The 19,278-nt window shown below is 37.5% G+C and overlaps 3 protein-coding genes, 1 long non-coding RNA gene and 1 pseudogene across 8 annotated transcripts in view; 1 reads left to right on the plus strand and 4 right to left on the minus strand.

Moving 5' to 3' along the window:
• Positions 1-491, minus strand: part of LOC122059958 (methionine aminopeptidase 2B-like) — an 18,115-nt gene extending 17,624 nt beyond the window's left edge. For 2 of the 4 annotated variants that reach the window (XM_042623057.1, XM_042623056.1), the window contains exon 1: positions 250-491. The gene's annotated coding sequence lies outside the window, so the exon portion shown is untranslated. The remainder of the gene's footprint in view (positions 1-249) is intronic. The other 2 variants (XM_042623059.1, XM_042623058.1) reach the window with 1 other exon arrangement.
• Positions 492-912: 421 nt separating this feature from the next.
• On the plus strand, positions 913-1,420 carry LOC122059297 (annotated as a pseudogene).
• A 2,250-nt stretch (positions 1,421-3,670) lies between these two features.
• Positions 3,671-5,754, minus strand: LOC122059480. Of its 2 annotated transcripts, none has more exons than XR_006134062.1 (2): positions 4,062-4,716; positions 3,671-3,941 (listed from the first exon to the last, which is right to left on the minus strand). XR_006134062.1 is itself a non-coding variant. In XM_042622269.1 (2 exons), the coding sequence occupies exons 1-2, from the start codon at positions 5,737-5,739 to the stop codon at positions 3,769-3,771; spliced, it is 579 nt and encodes a 192-aa protein (XP_042478203.1). In that variant the 5' UTR covers positions 5,740-5,754; the 3' UTR covers positions 3,671-3,768. The 2 variants fall into 2 exon arrangements, 1 of the variants encoding a protein (XP_042478203.1); XM_042622269.1 differs by lacking the exon at positions 4,062-4,716 and adding an exon at positions 5,334-5,754.
• Positions 5,755-8,880: 3,126 nt separating this feature from the next.
• On the minus strand, positions 8,881-9,561 carry LOC122060258. Its single transcript, XR_006134289.1, has 2 exons — positions 9,256-9,561; positions 8,881-9,153 (listed from the first exon to the last, which is right to left on the minus strand). It is a non-coding gene; the product is annotated as an uncharacterized LOC122060258 (long non-coding RNA).
• A 1,890-nt stretch (positions 9,562-11,451) lies between these two features.
• Positions 11,452-17,773, minus strand: LOC122059278 (UPF0678 fatty acid-binding protein-like protein At1g79260). Its single transcript, XM_042621983.1, has 4 exons — positions 17,481-17,773; positions 17,212-17,352; positions 15,351-15,419; positions 11,452-11,748 (listed from the first exon to the last, which is right to left on the minus strand). Exons 1-4 carry the CDS (start codon positions 17,658-17,660, stop codon positions 11,629-11,631), a joined length of 510 nt encoding a protein of 169 aa, XP_042477917.1. The 5' UTR covers positions 17,661-17,773; the 3' UTR covers positions 11,452-11,628.
• Positions 17,774-19,278: the final 1,505 nt, after the last annotated feature.

A 19,278-nucleotide genomic window follows, 5' to 3' on the forward strand; every position in this document is an offset into this window, starting at 1 on the left:
CCCCCCCCCCCCCAAAAAAAAAAAAAAGTTACAATGAAAGGAGCGACGTAGGCCTCCTATTGGAGTCTTCCCTAAAAATACCCAAAAAGAAAGAAAAAAAAAAAAAAAAGGAAAATTATAAGCAGAGTTCAAACATAGAACCCACATAAAAGAAAATCTTCTGGATGAAAATAGACACTGATATATTTATATTATTAAAAACCCTTGACTCCTACTGCAACCTGAGAGATAGAGAGAGAAAAAGAGTACCTTGGGGATAGAACTGCACAAAATTGGCCTTTTCTTGAACCCGGTGCCAGAGAAAGAGAAGGAAGTGTGAGTGATCAATGTAGGGAGGGAGATCGGACTTCCCTCTTTCTTCTGGGTGTCGTCGATAATTGAATCGTCACAGAAGAGACGAAGACGAATACAGTGGATATGGCGGAGAGGAAAGGAAAGTAACAATGGAAGGTTTGGGGTTTTGAGCTGAGAATGTGAAACAAAAGAAAAAGAAAAAGAGATCTTGGTGGCTTGTATTGACCTGAAATTTTGTGAAAGGGTCAACACGTGCCAATGTCCGGCTCGTTGTTCACATGTAAACTTTCAGCCCGGATGAAGTTTAATCTTGGTTTAGTTTGGTTTGATTTGGTTTGATTTGGTTTTATTGAGAAATTTACATCAACCACTCCTCGCTTTTGCCCCAATTACATTACCCTCCTCTCGTTTTATTAACACCATTTCACCAGTTTGAGGTTTTTTGCGTTAACTTGAACCCAATTTTTTTAAAACCCCCATAATACCCTTCTTTATTTCTACAACCTACAGAAGAGCAAACACTTTAGGGCTTAGGATTTCCAACTTGGTCTATGATTCCTCATTGAACAGAAGGTCCAATGAACATCAAATTGTTACAACGAAATAGGGGGATGGATTTCTTCCGTGTCTCTCTTCTCTCTTTTCCTCCACTTCCATTTCAAACTCAGAAGTTTTTCACAACTTTCCATCTTTCTTTTGTCTGTAATCATGGAAGATTACAGATCTAAGTCATATGGGAATAGGAGGATGCAAATAGAGAACTACTATGGAGGAAGATCCACTGCTAATGGTATGCATGATTTTAGATCTTATAGTACTTCTTATGCCTCTTCTTCTGTGCCACAGACCCAGATGGGCAAAGAGTTGAAGGTCAAGAAAGCCAAGAGCAGTCTTGGATCCTCAATAGGTTGGAGCTTTAATGATCATGAGCTGCAGAGGAAGAAGAGGGTTGGTTGCTAGCTACAAGGTCTATTATGTGGAAGGGAAAGTGAAGGGTTCCTTGAGGAAGAGCTATAGGAGGCTCAATGATAGATACACCCAAGTGATGTATGGATGGTGGTGATTGTTGGTATCTATTTGTGTCTCTGTTTCTTTTTTTGTGTTTTGGGTCGTGTAGCTTCTGTATGCCTGAGAATTTGAACCTCAAATCATCAAAATCCTAGATTTATGGGTATCTGTTTTCAACGGAGGCTCCCAGAAGGAAGAGCACCTCTCCTTTGTTGAAAAAGGTAATGTTCAGTTAGGGTTGGGATTTGGGATTTTTTTTTAAGGTTCAAAATGTGTTAAAAATGTAAAACAGGAAGGAAGGGTAGTTGGGTATTTTTAAATTCGAAATTAACACAAGTGAAACGGTGTTAGTTTTTTAGGTTTAAAGTAAGAAACGAAACGAGAGAGGGGGGGGTGATGTAATTGGGGCAAAAGGGGTGGTGGATATAAATTTCTCTATTTTATTTAATACTGGGTCAACCCAAAAACTACTCGATAAATTGAAGTTGGAATTGGATTTGAGTAAAAATGATTCCTCGATGGATGTTTTATTGTGCATTTCTATTAGCCTTTATGATGGTGTAGGAACTGCATTCTTCATAGGAAACAATTATTTCCTTTCTATATTTAAAAACAATCTAAATCGAACAAATTTTCAGCTTGTCTATCCTTTTTTTTTTTTAGATTTCAATTGCTTTTTTGTTTTGATGGATTTTGATTTCATACCTATTTTCAAAAACCCAACCCAACCAAGAAGAGAATCGATTCGGACTCTTGTGGTGGTTTCAATTGGTCCAACAAATTTCAACACCCTTACAAGAGAGAGTTGCAGCTTTAGCTGGTGGTATGACCAGGTGAAATTTCATATGGTCATCCTCTATACAACAAAATCCATAGATTGAGGGACTTTGGCTTTCATTGAATTTTTGAGTATTGTCAATAGATGTTGAGCGCAATTGGTTAGGAATTACTTGTCGAAGTAGTCTTCTATCTGGCACATCTGGAGTTTGAGTCCCCCCTCCTTCCCTTGGTTGCCCTTCCTTGAGTTGGGATGGCTTACGATAGCCTTCAAGTTGTCATTCTAATTGGACCATAGGTCATTTATAGGTGTTATGTTTGTCTCAAATTTTTGACTTATTTTGAAGAATTTCACACTCCAACATATTTTGCTGGCAACTTGAATAAGATTTTTTTTTTAGGTATGTGATGGTTGCAAAGGTGTCGGACCGATTACAGTACAACCCAACCGGCCACGACTTACTGGATCGACCTGACTTGAAGGAGTATGTATTATATATTAGGGGTGTCAATTATGAGCCCGCACTAGTAGGCCTGACCAAGCCCGACATTTTTATGGCCAGACCTTGACCTGCCCGATTAATAATGAGCCCAACACGTTTATTAAATAGGCTTTCGCGGTGCAAGTAGCTAGCTTGTTGGGTGCCCGACATAACCGACATGTTTATATGCCCGGATTGAATCAACTCGTTGTAGTCCGACCCCCTTTAATACTACATAAAATTCCTTGTTTTGCCACTACTAGTAAGAAACAAATTAAGCTTTGTTATCCTTTGCTTTGTAATAATATTTGATTTAATTAAGCTTTATTTTGTAAGTTGTAAATGTCATAATCTCTTATTTTTCTTTGTAAGAACAACCATAATCTCATATCATTTATCTTTTTTTATTAAGGATTTGCCTCAAATATTTATGGGCATCCAACCAACTTAAGAAAAGATAGGGTAGACATATTTAGAGTCTGTTTAGACTTAAATAGGTATGTAGCCTAGTTAAGGCCCGGTTAAGACCCGTTTAAGAAAATCCGATTAAAGCCCGACACCGACAAGCCCAATTATAAACCGTACCATGCCCCCTGAAGCTAAGCTCATTTACTTAAACGGGTGTTCACGGTACAAGGCTTCTCAGTGGTCAAGCTCGATTAAGCCCGATCGAGATGGTGAATCATCTTCTTCTTCGTCTGAGGACGTCTTGCGTGAATATGTTTTTATTTTCTTCATTTTTCTTTGACCTACCCAAGTTGACTACAAAATTTTCTTGAAATCAAATACATAACATTGGTCCATGCCATAGAAAATAACACAAAAAAAGAACTAGAAAAACTTTTAACCTTATAGCCTCGAACCCTAATTATCTTAACCGATGAGATGGATATCTACCCCATTGCTCCTAGGTTTTGTCTGTTATCTACTAATAGATTATTAGAAGTGCTAAAATATATGGCCCATGAGGCTTTAGCTGGTAGGAAGACCATATTTAAAACGGACCTAACATGTAATATAAGTTATGCTATCTAATACCAATGGTATTATCTTTCTTTTCGCTGATTTTCCAAAAAAAAAAAAAAAAAAAAACAACACAGAGTAAAAGATTCAAGAAAGGTTGATAGCCAATAGGCTCATTATTAATTTATTTGTTCATGAGAAGAGTAATTCAAGACATGTGTCCCCCATCATGTTCTTGTTCTCATCAGTTGCAACAACAGTTGGCTTGGCCCCCGTTTGCACGCTCTATTTGGCATTTACGACCAGTCATTCGCCCCTCTCTGAAACATAAAAGGGTGCATCCTTCTAGGTCACCGCGGCATTGCCAGCAATTTGGTGCCACTTTCTCATCATTTTCACTTCCCTCCATTTCCCTAGCTGCATAAAAAAAAAATAATAATAAAAAAAAAATAAAAAAAAAAATCCAGAATCAGTCTTGCTTCCTCTCCATGTCTGCATATGTGACGTGTATGTGTGATGAGAAAGAGAGTGACGTACCTGATTGCACAGAAGATAATATGAGAACAATAAACACTAAATAAACAAGGAGATTAGGGAAAAGGGCAGCCTTAGAACCCATCCTGCAAAACTATATCACACCCCCCTCTCTCTATCTCTTAAAGATGAACACTATACCACACCTGTTGTATTCCATTCTATATATAGGGGAAAAGAAGCCCACAACATAAAATACAGATATAACTTCACACATCCTCTCACATTCCACCAATGGATCCCGGTCTCTCTGTCTCTAAAATCTCTCCCATCCCTAAATCTCTCCATCCCATTTTTACAATTAGAGACTTAAAGAGAGTAGATTTTCTTGCCTTAAAAAAAAAAAAAGATCACCTCTTTGGTAAACACAGAGAGTAGGTCTCAATCCATCTCTTTCTTATTTGTTTATTTGTTTTCTATGGAAGAAAAAAATTTAATTAAAGGAGAGAAATAAAAACTCGGGGATTGCAAATAGACATATTAGATTTTCTAGTCTTCGCATTGTAAATTAATGTTGTGTTTGGTAGTCATTTGTGTCAAAATCTGGATTTTCCTTTTTTGTGTTGAAATTCCATTTTGTAATGAAATTTAAGGGCATGTTTGATAACGTTTCAAGAAACATATTTCTGTCGTTTCTGTTTCCAGAAACAGCAGAAACGGAGTAAAAAGCGTTTGATAAAACTGTTCCGTTTCACTTATTTTCAGAAATAGAAATTTTTACTTATTAATGCTTCAAGAAACGACCCAATTGTTTCGTTGTTTCTAGAAATGACTTGTGGCCATTCTTTCATTGGTTACTATTGACTTCTAAAAACATGACTTATCAAACACCTTCAATTCCGTTTCTGTTTCTAGAAATGAAAATTTATATTTCTGTCGTTTCTTGAAACAGAAACAGAAACGGTAGAAACGTTATCAAATGGGCCCTAAATGTTGGAACATGATTATCAAATTTTTTTAATGATAAGATTGCTCCCAATTTGGTTATTTCCAAATCTGTTATGAAAGAGGAGATTTTGGAAGGAGATCCGCCAGCTGGTTTTGATTTAACTTCTTCAAATTTGAATGAAGCGACGTAGGCCTCATATTGGGGTCTTCCCTAAAAATACCCAAAAAGGAAGAAAAAAGAAAAAAAGGAAAATTATAAGCAGAGTTCAAACATAGAACCCACATAAAAGAAAATCTTCTGGATGAAATAGACACTGATAATATTTATATTATTAAAAACCCTTGACTCCTACTGCAACCTGAGAGATAGAGAGAGAAAAAAAGTACCTTGGGGATAGAACTGCACAAAATTGGCCTTTTCTTGAACCCGGTGCCAGAGAAAGAGAAGGAAGTGTGAGTGATCAATGGAGGGAGATCGGACTTCCCTCTTTCTTTTGGGTGTCGTCGAAAATTGAATCGTCACAGAAGAGGCGAAGACGAATACAGTGGATATGGCGGAGAGGAAAGGAAAGTAACAATGGAAGGTTATGGGCTTTGAGCTGAGAATGTGAAACAAAAGAAAAAGAAAAAGAGATCTTGGAGGCTTGTATTGACCTGAAATTTTGTGAAAGAGTCGACACATGCCAATGTCCGGTTCGTTGTTCACATATAAACTTTCAGCCCAGATGAAGTTTAATCTTGGTTTAGTTTGGTTTGACTTTATTTTATTGAGAAATTTACATCCACCACTCATCGCTTTTGCCCCAATTACATTACCCCCTCTCGTTTTATTAATACTATTTCACCGGTTTGAGGTTTTTTGTGTTAACTTGAACCCAATTTTTTTTTAAAACCCCCATAATACTCTTCTTTATTTCTACAACCTACGGAAGAGCAAACACTTTAGGGCTTAGGATTTCCAACTTGGTATGTGATTCCTTATCAAACAGAAGGTCCAGTGAACATCAAGTTGTTTCAGTGAAACAGGGGGATGGATTTCTTCCTGTGTCTCTCTTCTCTCTTTTTCTCCATTTTCATTTCAAACTCCTAAGTTTTTCACATCTTTTTGTCTTTCTTTTGTTCGTAATCATGGAAGATTACAGATCTAAGTCGTGGGGATAGGAGGATGCAAATAGAGAACTACTATGGAGGTAGATCCATTGCTAATGGTATGCATGATTTTAGATCTCATAGTACTTCTTATGCCTCTTCTTCTATACCACAGACCCAGATGGGCAAAGAGTTGAAGGTCAAGAAAACCAAGAGCAGTCTTGGATCCTCAATAGGTTGGAGCTTTAATGATCATGAGCTGCGGAGGAAGAACAGGGTTGGTTGCTAGCTACAAGGTCTATTATGTGGAAGGGAAAGTGAAGGGTTCCTTGAGGAAGAGCTATAGGTGGCTCAAGGATAGATACACCCAAGTGATGTATGGATGGTGGTGATTGTTGGTATCTATCTGTGTCTCTGTTTCTTTTTTTGTGTCTTGGGTCGTGTAGCTTCTGTATGCCTAAGAATCTGAACCTCAAATAATCAAAATCCTAGATTTATGGGTATATGTTTTTGGCGGAGGCTCCCAGAAGGAAGAGCACCTCTCCTTTGTTGAAAAAGGTAATGTTCAGTTAGGGTTGGGATTTGGGATTTTTTTTAATGTGCAAAATGTGTTAAAAGTGTAAAACAGGTAAGAAGGGTAGTTAGGTATTTTTAAATTCGAAATTAACACAAGTGAAACGGTGTTAGTTTTTTAGGTTTAAAGTAAGAAACGAAACGAGAGGGGGGGGGGCGGTGATGTAATTAGGGCAAAAGGGGTGGTGGATGTAAATTTCCCTATTTTATTTAATACTGGGTCAACCCAAAAACTACTCGATAAATTGAAGTTGGAATTGGATTTGAGTAAAAATGATTCCTGAGTGGATGTTTTATTGTGCATTTCTGTTAGCCTTTATGTAATAATTTTTTTTTTTTTTTTTTTTTTTTTTTTTTTTTTAAGATTTCAATTGCTTTTTGATTTCATACCTATTTTCAAAAACCCAACCCAACCAAGAAGAGAATCGATTCGGACTCTTATGGTGGTTTCGATTGGTCCAACAAATTTCAACACCCTTACAAGAGAGAGTTGTGGCTTTAGCTGGTGGTATGACCAGGTGAAATTTCATATGGTCATCCTCTATACAAAAAAGTCCATAGATTGAGGGACTTTGGCTTTCATTGAAATTTTGTGTATTGTCAATAGATGTTGAGCGCAATTGGTTAGGAATTACTTGTTGAAGTAGTCTTCTATTTGGCACATCTGGAGTTTGAGTTCCCCCTCCTTCCCTTGGCTGCCTTTCCTTGAGTTGGGATGGCTTGCGATAGCCTTTGGGTTGTCATTCTAGTTGGACCATAGGTCTTTTATAGATGTTATGTTTGTCTCAAATTCTGGACCTATTTTGAAGATTTTCACACTCCAAAATATTTTGCTGGCAACTTGAATAAGTTTTTTTTTTTTTAGGTCTGTGATGGTTGCAAAGGTGTCAGACCGATTACAGTACAACCCAACCGGCCACAACTTACTGGATCGACCTGACTTGAAGGAGTATGTACTATATATTAGGGGTGTCAATTATAAGCCCGCACTAGTAGGCTTGACCAAGCCCGACACTTTTATGGCCAGACCTTGACCTACCCGATTAATAATGAGCCCAACACGTTTATTAACACAAGCTTTCACGATGCAAGTAGCTAGCTTGTCGGGTGCCCGACATAACTGACATGTTTATATGTCCGGATTGAACCAACTCGTTGTAGTCCGACCCCCTTTAATACAACATAAAATTCCTTGTTTTGCAACTACTAGTAAGAAACAAATTAAGCTTTGTTACCCTTTACATTTTAATAAGATTTGATTTAATTAAGCTTTATTTTGTAAGTTATAAAGGTCATAATCTCTTATTTTTCTTTGTAAGAACAACAATAATCTCATATCATTTATTTATTTTTTTATTAAGGATTTGCCTCAAATATTTATAGGCATTCAACCAACTTAAGAAAAGAATTTTAGGATAGACATATTTAGAGTCTGTTTAGACTTAAATAGGTTCGTAGCCTGGTTAAGGACCCGTTAAGACCCGTTTAAGAAAGTCAGAATATAGCCCGTCACCGACAAGCCCGATTATAAACCGTATCATGCACCCTAAAGTTAGGCTCATTCACCGACAAGCCCGATTATAAACCGTATCATGCACCCTAAAGTTAGGCTCATTTATTTAAATGAATGTTCACGGTGCAAGGTTTCCAAGTTGTCAAGCCCGATTAAGCCTGGTCGAGACCGGCCCAACTCAACCGGTTGATTCCCCTATTGTATGTCTTGTTATGTAAGGAAGGAAAGATTTGGGGATTTTCGTGTTAGGATTTATGGGCTAGAGTTTTTTGCTCTGATTTGGATGTTCTTGAGAGATTTCCACTATAACCTTTCTTCCAACATAGTGAATCATCTTCTTCTTCGTCTGAGGACGTCTTGCATGAATATGTTTTTATTTTCTTCATTTTTCTTTGACCTACCCAAGTTGACTACAAAATTTGCTTGAAATCAAATACATAACAGTCCATGCCATAGAAAATAACACAAAAAAAGAACTGGAAAAACTTTTAACCTTATAGCCTCGAACCCTAATTATCTTAACCGATGAGATGGATATCTACCCCATTGCTCCTAGGTTTTATCTGTTATCTACTAATAGATTATTAGAAGTGCTAAAATATATGGCCCATGAGGCTTTAACTGGTGGAAAGGCCATATTTAAAACGGACCTAACATGTAATATAAGTTATGCTATCTAATGGTATTATCTTTCTTTTCGCTGATTTTTCAAAAAAAAAAAAAAAAAAAAAACAACAACAACAACAACACAGTAAAAGATTCAAGAAAGGTTGACAAGCCATTAGGGCTCATTATTAATTTATTTGTTCATGATAAGATTTATTCAATACACGGGTCCCCCATCATCTTCTTGTTCTCATCAGTAGCAACAACAGTTGGCTTGGCCCCCGTTTTCACGCTCTATTTGGCATTTACGACCAGTGATTTGCTTCTCTTTGAAACATAAAAGGGTGCATGCTTGTAGGTCACTGCGGCATGGCCAGCAATTTGCTCCCACTTTCTTATCATTTTCACTTCCCTCCATTTCCCTAGCTGCATAAAAAAAATTAAAAAAAAAAATCCAGAATCAGTCTTGCTTCCTCTCCATCTCTGCATATGTGATGTGTTCGTGTGATGAGAAAGAAAGTGACGTACCTGATTGCACAGAAGATAATATGAGAACAATAAACACTAAATAAACAAGGAGATTAGGGACAAGGGCAGCCTTAGAACCCATCCTGCAAAACTATATCACACCCTCCTCTCTCTATCTCTTAAAGATGAACACTATACCACACCTGTTGTATTCCATTCTATATATAGGCGAAAAGAAGCCCACAATATAAAATATTGATATAACTTCACACATCCTCTCACATTCCACCAGTGGATCCCGGTCTCTCTGTCTCTAAAATCTCTCCCATCCCTAAATCTCTCCATCTTATTTTTCTAATTAGAGACTTACTACTTTGGTAAACACAGAGATTAGGTCTCAATCCATCTCTTTCTTATTTATTTATTTGTTTTCTATGGAAGAAAATTTAATTAAAGGAGAGAAATAAAAACTCTGGGATTGCAAATAGACATATTAGATTTTCTAGTCATCGCATTGTGAATTAATGCTGTGTTTGGTAGTCATTTGTGTCCAAATCTGGATTTTCCTTTTTTGTGTTGAAATTCAATTTTGGAATGAAGTTTAAATGGTGGAACATGATTATCAAATCTTTTTAGTGATAAGATTGCTCCCAATTTGGTTATTTCAAAATCTGTTGTGAAGGAGGAGATTTTGGAAAGAGATTGGCCAGCTGGTTTTGACTTGGTTTCTTAAAATTTGAATTCGATTTTGAATTGTGATAAAGGAGGACGGTTTCGATCCATTTGAGAGATGGGGAGAATATTCCACCAAATCTTCTTGATGTGGAAGGACATATCTTCCAAATCTGTTACTACCAATTTTGTTATGAGGGAGACGATTTTGGAAGGAGATCGGCCAATTCGTGTTGACTTGATTTTAAATTTAAATTTTGAGGAGGTGGAGGGAGTGCCTTTGGAAAATGGGAAGAATATTATATCTATTGAAGAGGAGTTGGAGAATGGTGAGATGGAAGGCGCCTTACCTATTTTGAAGGGAGCCGATTGGGGGAAATTATATTCTTCCCCTCTTTATGAGGAGGATAACGGGGAGATGCAAATATAGATAAAGGCTTGGGACATGATTCATTGATTAATGGAGTTGATTATGAAGACATGTATGTATTGTAACGATTTTGTTTTTTAAACTTGATTCTAGGTTTGGCATAATTTTTTTTTTTTTTTTTGGAGATATTCTGCTTCTTAAATACTGTATGGTAACCTGAAAAGAAAAATGATTTTGTAACCTGAAAGAAATGGAAACATGTATGGTCCGCCCTTGTTGAATTACTGTCATTTCCTTCATAGTCATCATAATAAGTGGAAATCTGTAGAAAACCCCTGTACTCTGAAACTTCACTTCATCATAATCAGTGAAGGAAATATATGCCTTCTCACAATAAAGGATAAGATCAAAACAGAAGTTTCAAATTGAAGGTTTAACCAATTGGAGGGTTTAAGCCCATTGCAAAGTGAACATACAAATTCAGAATTTATTTTCGTTGCTGGTGCGTATGATCCTTTTAATTGGCAGTTCTTGTTGATCTGTTTTTTGAATAAACACAGTGATGAAAAAAACTTGAAGCACATGTTGGATCTGAAAGAACTATCTCAACACTAGAGGAAGAGATTCAGGGGATTGGAGAAGTCATTAATCTTATCCACAATATGATATTTTTGAGAAATGGCCTCGGTCAGCTTTTAGTTTATCATTTGATAATTAACAATAGTCATTTAAATTTCTTCTTTCTTCAAGTAATTTAAGCAAGCTGATTTAAGCATAATAAGGAACGTGTGGTGGATTATCTTTCTACATATATGCAATACGTTAGATCAACAAGATAATACAGGTTTCTGCCGACCACATTCCAACCGTAAAAGACTGCCACATGCATTAAAAATGACTCTCCTACAATACGCATGGGCTGATCGATACTGAAATTTCAACTGCCTTGAAGGAGTGCAAACCCGTTTATATAAGAGCATTATCTAGCTACTTGCCTTGAATTCCTCATCCCAACCAGTGTGTTGGATCTAGGGGTGTCAAACCATAAATTGAACCGGTAAAACCAACTGAATAAATCCAAACTGATTCTCCATCGGGCTGGCTTTGATTGGTTTGAGGTATAATGGAATCAGCTGAAAACCGGACCAAAATTGATATGAAACCATTAAAAAACCAATACCAACCCAAAATCCATAAAAAAAAATCATGTTTTCTTTCCACAATTCCCTTTCCAACAGAGAGTAAATTTTTATTACGAATTTATTTTATGGTAATTTTGTCACATAACATAACTGAGTACAAGGATTTTGCTTTTACAGGAAATTTTTACCAAGGCAAGAAGTCATGTCCTAAGAAGTCTTTATTTTGGGGTTGAGTAATGCTTAATTATATCAAATCTTCTTCAGCAGGGCCTTCAGATGAGGTTGAAGGTTGTTCAAATTAGTTGCCATCTGAACAACATAAGATAAATTGCTGTCGGCCACCTCGAAAACTCGAGTAATCTCTTTCACCTGCCCAAGAAAAGCAAGAATGGTTACTCCCAGTATTCATCAGTGATCCATGTTAACAGCAATTGAATTAAATTCTAATAGTTCATGCATCATATGCATTTACAAAGTAGGCAACAATCGATATAATTAAAAACACATCAGGAATATCGGAAGTGAAAGACATGGTAATGCAGCAGCAGCAGCAAACCAGGGCCATCAACAAAGACTAAGTTCAAGAAAGTTCCCTATTGATGAAAACTCATCGCTCTTCAAGGTTTGACAGAGGATGAGCCTACCTTTCATCCTAAGACTGAATGTCGAGGAAATGGAGTCTATGCTACAACTTTTTTCTTTCCCTCAAAACTGAGTGTTGTTTGGTGACAGGGGATCTGGAGCAAGTGCCTAACTTCTCTGAGAGGTCGGGCAACAGCCTGAGGAAGTTCCTACTATATAAGAGCACATAGAGTTCAATGTGAAGGCGCCAATGGTGGATGACTTCTTTCCTGTGGTTTGAGGGGTGTTGGAAGTCTTCATCACTGACATCAATGTTGGTTGCTGAGAAGATTGTGCTTCAACACTACAGGTCTCATGGTCAAGTGACTCAACCGTGGGGGATTGGTGTAGGAACATAAAATGGAAGCCCGTTCAAAAAACTAGATATGTTCCACAGTTAATTATATTTGTTATTTATAAAAGAAATCCAGAAGTGATTAATTATTAGAAGTTTATATTTTTTAATTAGTGGAGCCCATAAGATCAGTCTGTGACTCTTAACCATGGGGTTTAGTTTTGAAGTTCAAGTTCCTTTTTGTGCAATTTATTTCTTATCAATGGTTCAATTTTCCTTAACTAAGTAGCTGGTTTTATTCTCACCTCACATCTGTTATTGTCCAAGCTTGAAAACTGACACTAATTTCACCCTTTGAAATGACAGAGATTTGTGTTTTCTATAATCGCATGGTTAGTAGGGTGTAAAGGACCCACAGTTCAAATTTCAGATCAATCCATTTTGTTTGCTTATTTTAATTTGTCCCTAAATCCCTCTGCATGTGTATATACTGTTTGGGGTTTTCTCCATTCCCTTTTGGCCCATTACCCACAGGCTAATATTGTATTTCCTGATCTTTGCCTGCATCAATATTGGATCTATGTCCAGAATGGGGGCAAAAAGGATAAGAGTTCTGCCTATGTATTATCAGTCTAGGATCACAACACCTAAAAACCTTCAAATACTCCCTAATCATCAAATCCATAAATTACTCAATATACATGCCCAACCAAAATGAATGGAGAGGAGGTGTCTCCTTGGTGAAGATCTCAATAACTTTGAAAGTATCCTTCCGGAGACCCATTAATCAAAATAGAAAAAAAAAAAAAAAAAAATCCAATCATATACAAGGCATTGATTCAAGTAACTTCTCCACAACACTCCATTGAACATGCCATGCCTTTTTTAATCAAACTTGTATGTTATTCCAGGACACCCACTCAAATCCTCAAATCAGAGAACTCTATAATAAAGTACAATCTAATATGTGATGCCAATTATGAAAGTACCTCAGTGAGAGCCAATTATCAAACATAGGACACAGTTCAATCCACATGACAATGATTTTATACAACTTGTACAAATTAGATAGTAGGCTTATTTGTATTTAAGTTTTTTTTACCTCATCCACCCCGGCCTTTTCTGAAGTTAAGATGACCAAAGTACAAGTTGAGGCTTTGTCCCATTTGGCCTCTTGTAAACCTTCTCAAAAACTTTCACCAAGTCCTTTTCTAACATAATGTCAACATGATTTATGAAAAGCATTTGTCTCTATCTAAGCCATAGGGTTTTCTATTTTTCTCTACTTCCAGTAACTCCTCTACAAAAGTTTTTTCAAGGCTTTGGGTCTTTTCCACTTTGTCATCAGCCACCTCTATTTTCACCTACAGTCCACTGATAAAAGTTATTCTCCACCTCTATTTTCACCTACAGTTCTTTCAAGGCTTCAAATTTTGGTCTCCTAACTTCAACCAAGTAGCTCGGCCAACATATTTATTCTTTTTGGTTTCCAAAACTATTATTTTCTTTAGAATTTCTTTCCTTTCCATCTCCTCATGCATCAATGATCTGCTTCTTCTTTTTTCTGTTTTCAATTTCTGAAAAAAGATCCATTTTCTCTAGTACCAACATTTCTAAAAACTTGTTCAACCTGTTTTATGTTCCACAGTTTCATTGGAGAAAAAACATAATTTGCAAGTGACACACCATTACGTTGCACCGAAAGCATCAGGGAATCCCATTGCGCTTCCCAGGGATCAAACACTTGACTTCCCTGCCCTGATACCATGTTACAACTGCTTATCCCAAAAGCTCAAGCAGTAAAGTTATTAAATAAGGGCAAAAAAAATGTAAATCAACAATAAAAGCATTTATCTTAAAGCAGATCTAACAAACTCCCTCTTATTCCTCAAGTACATGTCCCTAACTTCTCCTGTTGTTATGTAAAGTTTCATTGTACCTCTCCAATTGATTCTGTCGCTACTGCTTGAGTCATAGTTGATTGCGACTTCTTGTTTAGCAACTACCTTCTTGGGAGTAATTGTCCATGCCTTTGCTGATTCCTTTCCACTTGTCTCATTTCCAAATAATAGAGGTTGTGCTTCTTTGTCAAATATTGTGTTTGGTTGCTTCCCCTCTTGATTTAAGGAAGGATAATTGAGACAACAATGGGACATATGATCGGTTGGTTGAAAAATGGGAGAACACCGGGAGGGGGGGTGGGATGCCTTTGGGGAAGGTTATCTCTGGTTTTGTGTCTCGCCTATTACATAAGGAAAAAACTGAGAGAAAGTTAATCAGACCTGCCTCTCTTTCTCTCTCTGGTATTGTGTCTCACCTATTATATAAGGAAAAAACTGAGAGAAAATCACTCTCTCTCTCTCTCTCTCTCTGAAAAGGTGGAGAATAACTAAACAATTCTTGGACAACCAAACAACTGGTGAAGGAAATTTTTTTTGCTTTTTTCATTTTTCTTTCTTTTCCATTTCCTTTTTCCTTTTTTTATTTGAGAAGGCAACCAACCACTGCCTATACCAATGAAGGAGGTCCTCGCGAATTCCTCATCTTCATGGACTTCTCAATAACCCATTCTAATAGCTGTTTTACAGAATGGAAGACTAGATTTCCTGTTCATCACAATCTCCTCCATAAATTCCATTTTTTTCCCATTCCAAGTAACTGACTTCTTTACTTATATGAATTCTAGGAATTTACATTGCAATCATTGGGTTAATGGAGTAGACCGGGGAAGCCAACGCCAGAAAGAGTCAAGCCAAATAAGACAGCATGCAGCAGTTTCAGTTTACTAATTAGCACACATACAACCTTGACACTTGGACATACAGAAACTGCAATAAAACAAAACAAGGACTACAAAGGAAAAGCCTTCATGCTCCCACCAGCCAATTGCAATCCCCACGAAAAAAAAGGAGAAATATAGCAAGTGAACCCTTTCCCACATATGTATGAAGTTACCACCAATCAGCACATATGAGGCATTCAAAGCATCTGTGGCATTACTAAGGCAGTAAGATCGAAGCACGCAACAATATACACTATGCCAAATGTAAATTACCTTTGATGCATTACCCACAAGTTCACTTTGGAGCTTCACAATTTTATTTCCAGCATCATATGTGCCTTTCTGGAAAAGAGAAATAATGAAGATTGGTTATAACAAGGCTCATTTCCGTAAGGTTTGACCACTCATGCAATTTAAATGTCCAAACAAGAGGATCATTAGTTATATTTTTTGAAGAAAAGATTAGGCCCTTTTATAATTAATAGTCATGGTGGAAGCACTTTTTTTTTAATTGTAACTAGTAAGAGATCATTAGGTTAGGCAGTTGTTGTTATGAACTGAAAAACCATCTTGGTTCTTCAAAATATCATTACCTAAAACAGATTACCATGTAATACTGATTATAAGAGGACCTACTTTATGCATGATTCCCCAAGAAACCAAGATATCTCTTCATGATTAGACTCAAACAAACAACAGAAAGCTAACTAGGTAAATTATAGGTTCTCCATTTCCCATTCACCTCAACTTCTAATATTTTTGTTCATTGATTGTGCATGGCCAGAATACTTGAACTCTTTTTTTTTTTTTGGGGGGGTGGGGCATGTCAATGGGATTGATGCTATCATGCTTGGTTAAAAAATTGGTGTGATGCTGTTTCTCAAGAAGGAAGGTGCATGTGCTTCTAGTTATCTTGGCTCAATAAATTAGTACAAATTTGTATCTCTTGATCCTCGAGTTCTAGAAACGGTAGCCTCCAAGTTCAACTGGTTCATCGGTTCCTAGCTTTTGAACTGGAACCTTAATTCTACTTCTCAATTTCAATCACTTCTCATTTTCTTCTTATCTCTTTCTCTGTTAAGCTGATCTTATCCATGCCTATGTCCTAATCACGTAAACCTCAAAACAGAGAACCATATTTCTCTCAATTGAATTGTGCATACACCTTGGAATTTCACTTTAACCTTCTAATTCCTTTATCTCTAAAACTAGGGCCTCCAAAATCATCCTTCATTTTCTGAAAACTAATCTAATTGATTTCATTGCTTCTATAATCTAGATTTTTTATTTTCCTTTCTCAATTTTTGTCTTAAAATCTAATGTTTTAATAACCGATACAGAATCCAAACATCAAAGAAGGCCCATGATCACCCTTGATGTAGCAGTAGCCTTATGTAGGACTTGACCAACAAGTTGGATATGTCACACTTAGCATTGCAGTGATGATCATCAGATCATGCATGCCTCACCATGATGAAAATAATTAACCAAAAAAAAAAAAAAACCCTAAAAAAGTGAGTGGGTTCATTGGTTCAAGGAAAAGGCATAAAGTATATGAAAAAAGCATGCTTAAAGACAATTACAGCTATATACTCGGTTCTTTTGCGAATACTGAATACTGATGATTCAATTATTACAAGCTTGCCTTCTCTGCTACAATTACTCACCTCTGGATGGAGTGTAACACTCGTAGATGGTCTTCCAACTCCCGCTCCCCGGAGAGGATTTTGAAAGCCATCTTCTTTGATGTTGCCTCAAAAATTCACTCTCTGAACTCCTTCCGATCCCCTTTTCTCTCAGAAATGACCACATCATCTCCTCCTGGAGCCTTCTGCCTATCCCTCCCCCTCCCTTGCTCCCCCCCCCCCCGGGGTTCTCTGTGGCTGGTTGTTCTTGCTGCTGTTGAATGTTTGGTGCTGCGTTGTTGGTGGCAGTTGTTTTTCTCTTGGTTGTTTTATGATTTGTTCCCCCTGGGGTTGGCTTTTCCTGTTGGCTTAAGCTCCCCCCCCCCCGCCTCTTTTTCTGTTGTATTTTCTCTTCTCTTTGGGTATAAATTTATTTATTCATCCAAAAAGAAAATTATTACAAGTTCTGATCTTTTTGATAACGGTATGATCAAAATGAATTAAAGTACCTGAACTTCGACGATACCAGTGGCTTGAGCAATTACAACTTCAATAGACCCGTTAGGTTTCGGACGCCAGTAACCACTCTCTGCGTGCATAGGCTCTCCAGAGCCCAATTTCCAAGTTTTCTGGGTATACGCTATCACCGGCTTCTCTCACCAACACCAAGGAATTGAAAAATTAATAAACTATATGCAATTGTACTAAATGCAATGTGAGTTCTGTTGTTCCAAATTCAAAAAATCGAGATTTTATAGAAAGGTTTCATTGGGATTACCTTTCCAGAGTGAGAGAAGTTAATTTCTTCCCCGTACTTGAAGGAGTTGATGGTGGGGAAACCCCCTTCGCCTTCTCCTTTCCATCTCCCCAACAAAAATGACAGTGGCGCAATTGCTGGATGCACAGGCGGTCCTGTTGCTGCAACTGGCGCACCTCCAGAGGCATTACTACTCTCCATCTCTCTTTCTCTCTCTCTCTCTCTCTCTCTCTCTCTTGCAGAAGCGCTGATCTCTGCTTTGAAGCCTCCACCTACATCCTGAATTCTGAGTCTTCTGAGAGGATGAGACCGCGTTTTTTACTCTGGTCGTTGGATAGACCGTTGAATACTACCGGTATTCTACTGGCGGCTGGCGGGCGGGCGGGCGGGCGGGCGGCACCAGGGGTGTCCATTTTCGGCCGAACCGGAGGAAAACCAGATGGAACTGAATACTTAACAGTTTTGGTTTGGCCTTCTATGAAACCGGTTTAAAATCGAATTAGACCAGACCAACCGAATAGATTGAGCGTAAACAGAAAACCCGATAAAATTGAAACAAATTATAAATAAAAGGGAAAAGGAATAGGCACACCGCCCACGTGCGGTAAACTAGCCGGCAACACCAAAGGGGGTGGGATAGACACAACGGTGCTAGCTTATGGTAATGTTGGTAGTGCACTCAGTCTTTTCTCATAAAGAAAACAATTGTTTCCATTATTTTTAATGGCAATAGAATATTTTCTAGTAGTGCGGCCCTTCCACCTAGACACGAAGGGGGGCAAAAGGATGCGCTCAGTCGTTCACCCTTGTTGATGCCCATGTGCACCCCCTCATTAGCTTCCACAATGGCATAGGGCCGTGTGACAAGGAGTGTTATTTCTCCTATTTTAATGTACATATATGATGGGAGAGGGTTGGCACAACGCTAGGTTCTTGGAGCTAGCAAATGCTAGTAGTTCAACCAATTGGGGGTTGGGATGGGAGGAGTTTGGGCTAATTTCCCAAGGGGAGAGAGTGTCATAGATTGGGCACCTTTGTAGCATGCCCAACCTTTTCCCATTTATGAAAAACCGAAATCGAATTGATAACAACCCGATAATAGACAAATAGATAGCCTATTAGTCTAGCCAATAAAACATTAAACCGAATTAAATTAAAATCAAAATTTGTCTTAAGAGTTAGGCTTCTTTTCCCTAATAATAAGGGAGATGGCCAGCACATGAGCCAATGGGTACCCTAATAAAAGCATCAAATGAGATAGTATTTCAACCTTTAATGAGGGGCGGGACAGTCAATTCACCCCATAATATCTGAATGCAGAGGCCAAGTTACCTTTTAGGTTTATTATAATAATAATAATAATAATAATAATAATAATAATACAAAAGCAATGATGAGAATAATATTTAATTTATGTGTTTTTCTCTTTATTTATTTTATTTTATTTTTTCTTTTATTGCCTTCCAAACATAGCCTCATAACGGATAACTCTTGTTAGTGAGGTTAAGGAAAGGAATTCAAAAATTGGACCACACTTGCTTTACAATTTGCTTTACAAAAAGAGCCAAAACCACATTCACTCCCAGCCTCCCATGCATTTTGATGCCAACAGAGCTTAAGCTTTTTTTAACTTATCATATTGTCAAGTCAGTGGCAGAATCAGGAGAAGGTACTCTGTGGATTCAGTTACCAAGGGAAGACTGAAGCTAGAGTACAAACAAGAAGCAACTCATTACTTATATCATTGGATCATTCTCTCCAAATGATGCCAAAATTATACAGTCAACCCAACAGAAATATAACACACCCCCCCCCCCCC

Source organism: Macadamia integrifolia, chromosome 13 (genome assembly GCF_013358625.1).
Source record: "Macadamia integrifolia cultivar HAES 741 chromosome 13, SCU_Mint_v3, whole genome shotgun sequence".
NCBI lineage: Eukaryota > Viridiplantae > Streptophyta > Magnoliopsida > Proteales > Proteaceae > Macadamia > Macadamia integrifolia.